Raw genomic sequence first — 14105 nt, forward strand, 5'->3', positions numbered from 1 at the left:
TCAAAGCATTTGCTCTCCACTTAAAGCCCTTTGCATCAGGTCCTCTTTTTTACCCCTCTCTTCCCGCTCCCCCCTCCCTCATGAGCCCTTGATAATCTATAGATTATTTTGTCATATCTTGCCCTGTCCTATGTCTCCCTTCACTCCCTTTTCTGTTGTCCTTCCCCCAGGGAGGAGGTCACGTGTACATCCTTGTAATCGGTTTCTTCTTAACAGCCCACTCACCCTCTACCCTCCCAGTATCGCCCCTCACACCCCTGGTCCTGAAGGTATCATCTACCCTGGATTCCCTGTGCCTCCAGCTCCTATCTGCACCAGTGTACATCCTTTGCTCTATCCAGACTTGCAAGGTAGAATTCGGATCATGGTAATGGGCGGGGAGGAAGCATTTAGGAGCTGGAGGAAAGCTGTATTCTTCATTGGTGCTACATCGCACCCTGACTGACTCATCTCCTCCCTTAGACCCCTCTGCAAGGGGATCTCCAGTGGCCGACAAATGGGCCTTGGGTCTCCACTTTGCATTACCCCCTTCATTCACTATGGTAAGGTTTTTTTTTCTGATGATGCCTGATACCTGATCCCTTTGAAACCTCGTGATCGCACAGGCTGGTGTGTTCTTCCATATGGACTTTGTTGCTTCTGAGCTAGATGGTCGCTTGTTTACCTTCAAGCCTTTAAGACCCCAGACACTATCTCTTTTGATAGCCGGGCACCATCAGCTTTCTTCACATTTGCTTATGCACCCGTTTGTCCTCAGTGATCGTATCATGGAGGTGTGTACCCAATGATATGATTTTTTTATTCTTTGATGCCTGATAACTGATCCCTTCGGAACCAAGTGATCACACGGCTGGTGTGTTCTTTCATGTGGGCTTTGTTGCTTCTGTGCTAGATGGCCGCTTATTTATCTTCAAGCCTTTAAAACCCCAAACGCTATTTCTTTTGATAACCGGGCACCATTAGCTTTCTTCCCATGTGATACTTCTATACCCTCACATCCACCCTCCAATTCTGTGGGGAGAAACTGCAAGGTAGGTGAAGTCAGAGGCCACATGACAGCATGGAGATGCTGTACTCTCCACTTAGGAAGACATGGCCCCTCGGCAGGGGCAGGGAGAGGTGGGGTGGGGTGTAGTTAGGATAGGACAGGATGGGGTAAACCCTGCTCAGGAACTCAGCCTCATCCTCCAGGAGGTGGGGGGTTGAAGACTGTCTGGCATCTGATGCTTAGATGAAAAGGTGTAAGGAGAACCTGGGGCTCCAAGTGCATTTAAAGTGTTGATGTTCCATGTTTCTGTAGATCACTCCGGGAGGCATATTATCTTAATAGTTCATCTTTTAAACTCATGAACATGGCATATTTGACACTTTAATTTTGTGAATGTAGTTTGTAGTTACAAGGTATTGATTGTACTTTTCAGTGACAAAGTCTGACATGTCTTTAGTGTTTTGAGAGCGTTGATACAAATTTTTCTGGTCATTTGTTATTAGTCTATAGAAATAAAAATCTGCTTTTTCTTTTTTTAATGTTAAGAATTGTATTGTAATGAGTCACTGAGTATCCATTCTCAGATCAGAACTGTGTCATAGTCCTTTTCTGCCTCTCAACAGTATCCCCCCTCCGACCCAGCAGTTTGGTGACATCCCTCCCTCCGTGCTTTTCTCTCTGTAGGACTTAGTCTGTTTTAGTCTTTCACAAAGTTACTAAGAATTTTGTCGACCTTTGCTGTCTCCTTGTCCTTACCTCCCACTCATTCCAATCTGACCTCCTTTTTATTGCTGACCAGTCTACTTCCTGTTAGGGTTTTCCCAGGCCATTGGTGGTGTGAAATCCTCTGGGTTGTTTTTATTTCATGTCTTACCTGATTTTGCAGTGGTGGTGGCAAGCTTACACTGCCTTCTTGGAAGCCCGCTTTCCTTGGCTTCCCTTATACAGCGCTGCCTCCATTGGCCTTCTTCCCAACAATTCGTTGCAGGCTTTTCTTCCTGCCCCCCCAAATTAGAGTTTTTCCAAAATGCTGCCCCTGACCTTCTCTCCTCCCCCTAAAGACTTCCCAATCTCAGGTTTGGGGAGTTTACCTAGACAACTTTTCAAATCTTTTAGTTTTTTTTAATCTAAGATTTTTGCTACGTTGTATTTTGGTGAATTCCAGTAGTCATTTTCTAGATTTTTTTTTTATAAACAAAGCTATCCTTGAATAAGGATAGATTTACTTTTTCCTTTGTAATTTATTTTATGCTTTCTCCACCCCCAACCCCACCACCCCCAGTCACTGACTATAGAGCCTCAAGTGAAAGGTGAAAATTGACTAGAAAAGTAGAAGGTTGAGGAGTGGATGCTTTGAGAATGATGAGGACAATGAATGTACAAATGTGCTTTACACAACTGAAGTATGTATGGATTGTGATAAGAGTTGTATGAGACCCAATAAAACGATTGAAAAAAATAGAGTAGGAAGGTAAGGTAAACATGCCATGTAAAAATTTTGCTGGCAGCAGCTTTATTGAAGTAGAATTCCCACACCATATGATCACTCAGAGTATGCCGCTTGGTGGATTTTGGTGTGCAGCCATCACCATAATCAACGTTAGCACATTTATCACTTCGGAAAGAAACCATGTGCTCATTGACATTCACCCCCTTTCCCTAGCCTCCCCCGCTGTAAGCAACTTCCAGCTTACTTCCTATCTCTGTGAACCTTCCTGCTTTGGAAATTTCATATACATGGACTCATATACCACACGGTCTTTTGTGACTGGCTTCTTTCACCTCCAGCCAAGTTTTAATTACATTAGACAGGCTTATAAGGGGAAGCAATAACACTCTAGGGGAGCTATGCACATCTTATCAAGCATTTGAGATCAAAAGGGCAGCGTCCACCCAAGATCAGAGTTTGGAAGCGTTAGAACAGAAAGAGGAATGAAAACAGGAAGCATGTAGGAAATGGAATGAGTGGTGTTTCGTTTGGGCGATTGCAATCATTGAAATGAAAAACATGTTTGAATTGTAGAGTGGGAAATCAATCTGTTGGGTAAACCATCACCCACTTTATGATAGACAATAAAATGTGAAAAAAGAAATAAGTGCCTTTCTGCAGGTGGCACATAAGGTGGGTCCCTAATATCTGGTCACCGGGAAGTTGCTTCTTCCTCATTAGCTTCAGCAAAAGCCCTGGGGTGACTTTGGTACTTAGCTTGGCTCAGCTTAGCTCAACTCATATGTTCATCTTCAGAGCAGTCTCTGCAGTGAGGGGAATAGGCATTTCTGATTGCCCAGGCTGGATGTTGTAGGACCAGCCATGTGGACTGAGGGTGGGATTGCTGTTAACTAAGAAAACCAGGCTCTGTTAACTAAGAAAACCAGGCTTACTGATCTGGTAGAGACTTGTGGAACCCCTGAGACTGTGACTTTTAGTCACTATACTTCAGTGCCTAGCTTTCAGTCAAACAATAAACCAAAACCAAACCCATTGATACTGAGTTGAGATCTACTTAAAGAGACTGGAGGACGGAGTAGAACTGCTGTACCGTTTCTAAGGCTGTGAATCCTTATAGAAGCTGACTGTCTCATTGTTGCCCACAGAGTGACTCATGGCTTAAAAACCACGGACTGCTTAACCCACTGAGCCACTGTGGCTCCAGTGAAACACTCATCAGACTGGTAAGGCATTGTAGCACCAGGGAGGTACATACTCTTAGAACAGTCAGCCATACAAGATGTAAAGGGCAGCATCTGCCAGGGCAGGAAGTGACAGGAAAGGACGAATGAAAACAGGGACCACAGGGTGAAAGTGGAAAGGGTGCTGTTACATTGTGGAGATGTCAGTCAGAGTTGTGAAACAAGATGTGTGTGAATTGTTTAATGGAAAACCAACATCCTCTGTCAGTTTTCACCCATGGCAATAAAAAGTTTTAAAAGGGCATAGGTGCTGGAAATATTAGTAAATACATATTTAATAACTATAAGACATTTCTAGCACATTTGAGACATTCATGGTGCCCCTTTTAACGAAACATTTTTCTTGATAGAAATTTCAAATGTTTAAAAGCGAGCTCCACAAATATCTTTGCTGATGTTACCCCAAATAAGCCACAAAGAAGGAAACTAGGTTAAGCCACCACCTCCTAGTCGAATGCAGTGAATTTTGTGTTTGGTTTTAATAGGTTCTGCTGCTTTTGCCGGAGTTTGGTTGAAAAAACACCTACTTATTGGAGCCTTCTTGATTTAGAAAGAGATGTGGGGGGATTCTCGATCTGCTAAGAGAACAGGACCTTTTCGGTAAGTTTCGAAATCTGAATAGTTAAATCGTTAATATTTTAATGATAGAGACAATGTAACAGTTTTGGCCTACTGTAAAGGGAGATGTTTTCTTATGTGGAGGAACACATCTGGTTTAAAAACAATAGAAACTGTAAAAAAGGTTTTTGGTTATCCAAAGTGATTATGAAACTGAATGTCCAGCATGCCAAGTGTTTTATGTTGTAATATAATTTTAAACACTGAAAAATCAAGAAATCTTTTCAGCTAGTGAAGAAGGCAGCAAACATGTGCATGCATGTTTATAAAAGTGTCAGCAAGTTCACTGATTTATATCTGGAATTTAGAGTCTCTGTTTTCATATTTAATGTCTTCCCCATAGCAGATTGTTAAATCACAGTTACCATAAATAAATCTGAGAAGGGAAGATAACTTGAGGTAGTTTTTGAAGCGACATTTCCATTTTAAAGTTTTGGACACAAATATGGGTGGACAAGGTGATAGCATCCAGTTGTATATGGATTACTTTTAGATCTATAGAGTTAATTTTTTAAAGTCTAATGTATACACTAATGATAATACATTTAAAAGCTTTTGTGTTGTGTTCACATTTAATAAAAGGCAGTTACATTGTATGTTTTAGTGGTTTTACTTGTTGTAAAGAAACCTGGCTTTTAAAGTAAGACATTTAAAAAGTATTGTTACTTCACTAAGAATTGGCTCACTAGTACATTTTCATTTGGATTGGCATCTTTATGATTTTACTGTGTAAATTCCACAGTTATTTTTTCTTTCTCTTTATTCTTAAGCTTGGAGTTGTAATGTAACACTTTTGATTCTGAGCTGAGCTTAGAAATCCAGCATTTTAGAAATGCTGAATGATAGGGGGTCTTTTAAAGCTATGCTAGTGGTACTGGGTGTTGTTTTGCCTTTCAAAATACTAAGGTCTGATTCAATGGTCAGCAAAGTGTGACCCACAGCCTGTTTTTGTAAATAAATTTTTTGAAACTCGACCACACTTAGTAATTTACAAATTGTGGGGTTTTTGGTTTTTGTTTGGGCTGCTAACTACAAGATCGGCAGTTCGAAACCACCTGCTACTCTGGGAGAAAGGTGAAACCTTCTCCACAGAGAGCCACAGCCACTTTCTACCCTGTTCTGTTGGGCCCCTCTGAGTCAGAACTGACGCCATGGCAGTGAGTTTGGTTTTGCTTTGGTTGTTTTTGTGCTATAATGGTAGAGTTGGATAAATTTTGCAGAGACTACATAACTTGGAAAACCCAATGCAAGGGGATTTCACAAAGTTTGTAGAAAACTTCCATAATCTTTTTTATTCCATTTCCCCACAAATTTTTGGAAGCTTCCGTATGTTTACTCTCTATAAAAAAAAGGTTTCTGACCCTTGGTGTAGACCATAAGTTCCCAAATGTATTTGACCTGCCACCCCTTTTCAAAAGACAGTTAATTATTCAGTATGCCCCAGGCAATTAAAAACTTTGGTACTATAGCCCCCAATCCAGGATAAAGTATAATTAACTGCTTTTGCATTGATTGACTATCACCCACTTTGGGAAATTGGTATAGACCAATGTGCTTATATTTTAACACATCTTAAACATTTAGATCATTTAGATTATAATCTGTTCTATTACTAGTATTTATGGATACTTAATTTGTAAGTGAGACTATTCCCTATAGAATTAACTTAAGATGCTTTAAGTAAGCATTCCAAAAATTAGGTAAGTTAGTTATATTGCATGACTTTTTTTCTATTTTCAGAATAGTTTTTCCTTTATCCGATTTTATTATTTAAAATTCTATTCCCTGCCCTCCCCCTTAATTTTAATTTAACTGTAAGTCATTGCATGCTTGCCTTCTTTTTATGAATTTATTGAGGCCTTTGACTAACAGGGAGACATAGTTTATACAATATTCCTGGCATTTAGACGAATTGGCCAAAAACATATCTTTTAGGAAAATAATTTCATTTTATTTACTTGAGTGACTTTCCATTTTAAGTTTGTTTTTGACTGAAAAGCCTTTTGATAGCCACTGTTATTTTATATTTTATAGAATTTTTGTATAGTCTGTATAAAATATAGTTTTAAGAACTATTGTGTTAAAAAAATATCATATAATAGGTTACTCCAGACCAGTGGTGTCAGACTGGCAGCCCCGGAGGTAATTTTTTGTGGCCCACGATGCTCTAAAAAAATTAAAATATCAAAAAATGTTATGAAGAAAACAGCGCTTAGGGGAGACCAAGGCAATACTGTACCCACAATTCCCTTAACATTTTTTTTCATAAATCATTCTTATTGGTTTACTATGATGAATGTGTATACTTTAAGTTAGAATTAATTTGCTAAATTTCTATCAGTTACCAGTAGCCAACAAGTTGATGCTGATGTATAGTGTCCCATGTGTGTCAGTGTAGAACTCTTTCATAGATTTTTAATGGCTGACTTGGGGGAAAGTAGTTCACCGGGCCCTTCTTTGAGGTAACTCTGAGGATACTTGTACCTCAAATTAACAGCTGAACATATTAGCTGTTCACACCACCTAGAGATTTTGCAAAAGTTCTACTCATTGCCAGCGAGTTGATTCCTACCCCTTGTGTTACAGAGTAGACTTGTTCCTTAGAGTTTTCATGGCTATAACCTCTAGAGGACCTTTAACCTATAACCTCCAGTCATTTCTCCCATGGAGCCACTGAGGGGATTAGAACCTTTCATTAGCCTGATCACAAATCTCTGATCATCAACCCCAAACATGTTAAATTCCCAGAGCAGGAATATTTTCTGTCTTCATATAAAGAATATTTTAAAGCAAACCCCATGAGTGACACCAGAATTCACACTCTTTTTAAAATACCTTACATCTGTAAGGTAAAACAAAAATGAACATACCAATGCTAGACATTATCATACTAGATATTAGCCACAAAGACCACGACCCTGTTAGCCATCGTTGACGGGTGATAATCTCTGCTATTTACCCTTTTGGTGTTCATCAAGCAAATTCCTCACCTTCCTCACATTGGCCCTACACATGCATCAGGGCCAAAAGCAGTACTTTAAATCCAGAAAAGCATCAGTGGTTATTGATTCAGCCTTCTGATTCTGGGTGTTTCTATCCCCTTGTTAACATTTTATTTCAGAGCATAGTGGGCTACAAAAAATCATCTCAGGGGCTACCAATTTGACACCTTCTCCCCTCCCCCCCCCCCCAGCTATAGAAGTATTTTATCTCCATTTAAGAAGGTAAGACCGCCTTAGGGCAGCATTTAAAAGCAGTTGGGTGCATTTGGTCAGAGAAGACATCCACATTTAGATCCCTGGCACTCCTCTCAAAAGCGTCAGCTGAGGGTAATCTTCCTGCAGGCTAACTAAGCTTTGAATGAAGAACATTGAAGCGGACTTCTTGTGTTGACGCACATAGACATAATGAATGTTAACGGAGGCAATGGGATCTTTTGTGTTCTGAAATTGTATTACATGGACACTGTGTTCAGGTTCTTGCAGGGCCTGTTGCTCGGGAGCTGAGTAGCCCAGAACTGTGGGCTCTCCCTGTAGTCGAGTGTGCTCTACAGAGCCTCGGTGTTCCCAAGCAGAGAACTGAGTTAGTTGGACTTGATTTCTTTCTTTTGCTCTCCTGCTAACGAGCAGGTATAGCTCCTCAGAACTCTTTCTTCTCTGCCCCAAGTCTGAATTCCCCAGTTTCTTCTCAAAACCAAAAACCCTAACCAAAACATGTAAAATGGTCCAGAGGTTAGGTGAAAGCAAAAGTGGGATTATGTAACGGGTTAAGCTGGCTCTTACTTAGCTCGTGAGTTCTATGAACAGTCATGTGAATTTAATATGCACTGTGCTTATTTTTACATAAGTTTTGCTACCATGGAAATTTAGTATGTGACACTGGGGTCAGGAATGAGAGCTCTTCATGTGGAGCATGGGAATAGTGCTTGAAGGCCTACTGTGCTCTCTCACTCGCTTTCATCATGAAGTTCCTAGATACCAGTGCTTGACTCAGTTGACTTACGCATGCTTTGCGGCCTCATTCATACTGCCTCCCGTGACACCCTTGAGTAGTTACAACAGGGTCACCCAGGTGACAGTGGTTCAGGGCAGAGCCACCTAGAGCTGGGATTGGAAGCAACCAGGAGCGATGCTCAGCTGGTGTACTCTGACGTCTGGCGTACAGCCAGTGTTTCTGTGCGCGTCCTGCATTCATTCTGGTTGGGTGCTGTAGCTGTAATCACATGTTTTTTAATGTCACCTTTGAATGCATCAATGAGATCAATACCTCCTGAAATTTACAGTGCGTTGGTTTTCCTGATATAATAGGAATCATCGTGTTGACTTTGGAATTCCAAGTTCCCTGACTGTAGGAAATGAAAATTTTTGTAGTGTGTCACCATTGCTAGCTTATCTGGTGTTGCGGATTTTCCCTGTTGCAGGACTGGGTGAAAGCTTTTTCTGCAGCAGTCATGTTGAAAACCTTGTGTTGACTTTCCTCGTGTTCTGAAATGGGAGCATAAAAGTTTACCCGGCCACTTCGTCTTAAATAGCAAAACATTGCTGTTTTCTGCAGATCTAGGACCTTGTTACAGAACTCTGCCAAAAAAAAAATGTTTACAGAAGAATACTGTGATTAGAGAAGAATGTGCTGGTGTGTAGATTTCCAACTCTGGACAATATGAGTAACCCTGTCTTTGTTTCTACAGTGGGAGCCAAGAAGAAAGGTTTGCTCCCGGGTGGAACAGGGACTACCCTCCTCCCCTTAAGAGCCATGCTCAAGAGAGACACTCTGGCAACTTTCCTGGCAGAGACTCACTTCCCTTTGATTTCCAGGGGCACTCGGGGCCTCCCTTTGCAAATGTAGAGGAACGTTCTTTCAGCTATGGAGCTAGAGACAGACCACATGGTGACTATCGAGGAGGGGAGAGACCTGGACATGATTTTAGGGGGGGGGATTTTTCATCTTCTGATTTCCAGAGCAGAGATTCATCCCAGTTGGACTTCAGGGGTAGGGACATACACGCTGGGGATTTTCGGGATAGAGAAGGACCACCTATGGACTACAGGGGTGGAGATGGTACGTCTATGGATTATAGAGGCAGAGAGACATCTCACATGAATTACAGAGATAGAGATGCTCACTGTGTTGACTTCAGAGGTAGGGATGGGCCACCTTCTGACTTCAGGGGTCGGGGTGCTTATGATTTAGACTTTAGAGGTCGGGATGGATCCCATGCAGATTTTAGGGGAAGGGACTTATCAGATTTGGATTTCAGGCCCAGAGATCAGTCCCGTTCAGATTTTAGGAGTAGAGATGTATCTGATTTGGACTTCAGGGATAAAGAAGGGACACAGGTGGACTTTAGAGGCCGAGGTTCAGGTACTGCTGACCTAGACTTTAGGGACAGGGACACCCCACATTCAGATTTCAGAGGTAGGCACCGGTCTAGGGTTGATCAGGATTTTAGGGGCAGAGAAGTGGGATCTTGTATGGAATTTAAAGATAGGGAGATGCCTCCTGTGGATCCAAATATTTTGGATTACATTCAGTCCTCCACACAAGATAGAGAACATTCTGGTATGAATGTGAATAAAAGAGAAGAATCCACACAGGACCACGCAGTAGAAAGGCCTGCTTTTGGCATTCAGAAGGGAGAATTTGAGCATTCAGAAACAAGGGAAGGAGAAACACAAGGTGCAGCTTTTGAACATGAGTTGCCGTCAGACTTTCACAACAGTCAAAGTTCACTTCAAGACCAAGACAAGTCACAGCTTTCTGGAGGAGAACATCGGAGTTCAGATGCTGGGCTGTTCAAAGAAGAAGGTGGTCTGGACTTCCTTGGCCGGCAAGACACTGATTATAGAAGCATGGAGTACCGTGATGTGGATCACAGGCTGCCAGGAAACCAGATCTATGGATATGGCCAGAGCAAGTCTTTTCCAGAGGGCAAAACTGCCCGAGATGCCCATCGGGACCTTCAGGTAGGTTTATGGGATGGATTGCTTTTCCTTTTTTTATGCCGTGTTTCTGAAAGACAAAGTATAGAATCTAGCCAGGATCTCTAGGTTTCTTTGCACGATCATTGAAAGGCAAATTTGTATTCAGCAGTGGAATGTAAAATTTTAGAGCAGAGGCCTTCGTCAGCTTAAATTGTGTTTCTGACTTAGGTCTCTATGATTTTTAATCTTTTATTGTGTTTTTAGTAAAGGTTTACACAGCAACTTAAGTTCCATTCAACAATTTCTATACAAGCTATCAGTACCATCTGTCACATTCTTCTTCAAAATGCATGAACAATAAACGGTCTCATTTCTTTTCTGGTTGTTGGATTTCCGTTCATCTAGTTACCCTGACCCCTTATATTCTCATCTTTGTTTTGCTTTTTAAAAAATATCATTTTATTGGGGGCTCATACAATTCTTATCACAATCTACACATACATCCATTGTGTCAAACACATATGTACATTTGTTGCCATCATCATTCTCAAAACATTTACTTTCCACTTGAGACCTCATTTCCCCCTCCCTCCTCATTCCCCCCTCCCTCATGAATCCTTCATAATTCATAAATTGTTATTATTTTGTCATATCTTATACTGTCTGACGTCTCCCTCCACCCTCTTCTCTGCCGTCCATCCCCCAGGGAGGAGGCCATATGTAGATTCTTGTAATCAGTTCCCTCATCTTTGTTTTAAAGTAATTGTTGACCATTTGGCCTTACATAGGTGGTTTTTTTACATGAAGGAGTACATTACTACCCCCATCCCTCCCACTTTGTGAGTCAATCTTATATTCCCCTACAAGGTGACCCTCAGTTAGTTTCAATTCAAGGTTTGAAGTGTGTCTCAGGCCAAGATTCTTGGCAAGTTAATCCAAACTGAAATAGGTTTTTAATTTAGTTTAGTTTTTCCCTAAAAGCATTTGAGATTCTGTTCCACATTTTCTCCCCTTCTATTTATTTTTATTTTTTTCCCCTTCTATTAATGTCCATTTGTTGCAGTGGTTCTCAACTTTCCTAAGGTCACGACCCTTTAATACAGTTGCTCATGTTGTGGTGACCGTCCCCCCAACCATAAAACTATTTTCGTTGCTACTTCATAACTGTAATTTCGCTACTGTTATGAATCAGGTAACCCCTGTGAAAGGGTCGTTCAACCCCCAAAGGGGTCGCAACCTACAGGTTGAGAACCGCTGACCTTTTGTGACGCTGATCAGAACTGTGGGTAGTGGTATCGGGGACCCCTGTTCTGCTCTCAGGGTAGATGAGGCCATGGGTCCTGCAGTCTGTTCCTCCTGTGGATTAGTTTCTCGTTGGGACCCTTGGTTTCCTTCTTTCGACATGAGTGGAGACTACTAGTTGTATTTTCTGAGGATGCTTCAAAATGTTTGTGGAAAACTTCTGTTAACCTTTAATTCCATTTTCCCATGAACTTTCATAGCTCCCTGTTAGGTGGCTGTTATCAAACTTTTAACAACCATAACTTGATAAACGATACAGTGCCAAATACCCAGGGCAGCACCACAAGATTTGTAGTCCGAATCCTTCCCATCAGAAACCCAGTCCAGCAAGGTGCTTGGTTAGGGCTAAGCAGTAGCCGTAGCAATGCCCTTGGTGTGCTTTATTTTTATACACACACACACAGCCACACAATGCCTGTGCATACGCATCTGTATACCTGTTTATACACACACACAACCACACAATGCCTGTGCATACCCATCTGTATACCTGTTTATACACACACACAGCCACACAATGCCTGTGCATACGCATCTGTATACCTGTTTATACATACACAGCCACACAATGCCTGTGCATATGCATCTGTATACGTTTTTATACACACACACACCTAAATTCATAAAAACCCAGATAGCATGCGCACTCACTCAGCATATATAATTTTGGATACCATTAGTTTTCTTTGGTGCTGATTCAAATGAGCTAGGGTATCTTTTTTGGTTCTTGCAACTTGTACGTGGTCTTCAGACTGCTTAGAATTCATATTATTATTTAAATTTATTTACTTTTCTGAAGGCTCCTCCTGCCTGTCAGTCCTGTTGGTTTGTCAGTTGGCTATGCTTCTGATCGAAAATTTGGTGGTTTAAACCCACCAGTCTCTCCATGGGAGAATGATGAGGCTGTGTGCTCTCATAAAGATGTATAGTTTTAGAATTTGTTTATAGGTGATATCTTTGATAAATGACTTCTGGTTCAAATTTCGCAGCTTGTTCAGGACAGGAAACTTAGCATTTCAGACAGAGACGTTCTCTTTATCTGCAGAGTGATTTGGAGACTCTGCTAGCAGACAGTTTTCCTGGTTGTAAGTGTGCTCTTCAGGGCTGCTTCCTTTCTCACGATGTCCTTGATTGATGGGCCTTGGGCTTAGCACACTTACAGTCTAAGAATTTGACAAGAAATTCCAGGAGTCAGAACAGAGGTTGGCATTTTTCATTTCCTCATATGATCCAAGTCGTTTTCCCTTTTCACCCTGAATATCTGTGTGCCATGGTCAGTTTCACTTTGTGGCTAAATTAATATTTGTGTGTTAAAATAATCTTTATTCTGAATTCAAGGATCAAGATTATAGGACTGGTCCAAGTGAGGAGAAACCAAGCAGGCTTATTCAATTAAGTGGGGTGCCTGAGAACACCACGGAGGAAGAGGTGAGCCACATTATCAGTTACATCTCGTTTTCATCTCCTTTTTATATTGAAGCACATAATTCACAGTACGGTACAAAGTGACATAGAGGGAGATTTTGTATGTCCTACACTCAGCTGCCACCAGTGACACCACCTTAGCTAACAGTGGTACACTGTGTTAACAGGAGATTGATGTTGGTGTCCCCTAGAGAGCGGAACCTGTTTTGACCAGTTATATTTGCACTGAGGTGAGGTTCCTAAGAAAAAGAAACAAAACAAACAACATGTAGGTGATTGCTTAAATCTGATATTCATCCTTTAGGGCAGTGGTTCTCAATCTGTGGGTCGCAACCCTTTTGGGGTTGAACGACCCTTTCACAGGGTCGCCTGATTCATAACAGTAGCAAAACGACAGTGATGAAGTAGCAACAAAAATAATTTTATGGTTGGGGGTCACCACCACATGAGGAATTGTATTAAAGGTTCACGGCATTAGGAAGGTTGAGGACCACTGCTTTAGGACATAATCCAAGAGGAAGAGTTAGAACACGTGGCTTTAAGTTGTAGTTTATTTATGTTAGGGAAAACTGGGAGCTGCTAAACTGCCCAGTGTTTGAAGAATGGCTACCTGAATATGACTGAGTTTATAGAAGAACCACATTTTTGGTCAGAATAACAGATTTTGTGACTTATTCTTTGCCTGCCATTGTGATCCTTACAAGCACCAATTTGTTTAATGATCACTGTATCCTAGGAGTAGATATTCTTCATTTTTTCAAAGTATTAACACTGCTTTATGCCATGTACTGTTTCCAGCGCTGAATGATATAACAGTGAGCTTTATTTTCATGGGTGATTAAAAAAAAGTATAAGCAAATAAGTAATTTCAGGTAGTGACAATGAATGCATTCAAACTAAAGTTAGGAATTCAGAGCAGCGCGGGTGTAGAGCCTATTTAAGATGAATGCTCAGGAAAGGCCTCCTTCAGGAAATGACGTATGCAGTCCAGCCTGGGAGCAGTGAAAGACGTTTGAAGATGAGGCTGAAGGTGTTTATGTTCCGTGATGCTGGACACTCGAGGTTTAGTACTCTGCCTGGCGCCACACAGCAGGGGAGAGTGGGTTTGATTTCAGTGTGACCTCTCTGTGGTTCTGCCATTCAGCCTTTCTCATATACAC

General features: G+C 41.3%; 1 protein-coding gene across 5 annotated transcripts in view; it reads left to right on the forward strand.

Moving 5' to 3' along the window:
• The window catches only part of RBM6 (RNA binding motif protein 6), a 100795-nt gene that overhangs the window by 20437 nt on the left and 66253 nt on the right, over positions 1-14105 (forward strand). For 4 of the 5 annotated variants that reach the window (XM_075547395.1, XM_075547399.1, XM_075547396.1 and 1 more), the window contains exons 2-4: positions 4165-4279; positions 8985-10260; positions 12859-12948. In XM_075547395.1, the coding sequence (XP_075403510.1) occupies positions 4236-4279; positions 8985-10260; positions 12859-12948 (1410 nt within the window). In that variant the 5' untranslated portion in view covers positions 4165-4235. Of the gene's footprint in view, positions 1-4164; positions 4280-8984; positions 10261-12858; positions 12949-14105 lie in introns of those variants that run through there. The other variant, XM_075547398.1, reaches the window with a different exon arrangement.

The sequence above is a fragment of the Tenrec ecaudatus genome, chromosome 4 (genome assembly GCF_050624435.1).
Source record: "Tenrec ecaudatus isolate mTenEca1 chromosome 4, mTenEca1.hap1, whole genome shotgun sequence".
In the NCBI taxonomy this organism is placed as follows: domain Eukaryota; kingdom Metazoa; phylum Chordata; class Mammalia; order Afrosoricida; family Tenrecidae; genus Tenrec; species Tenrec ecaudatus.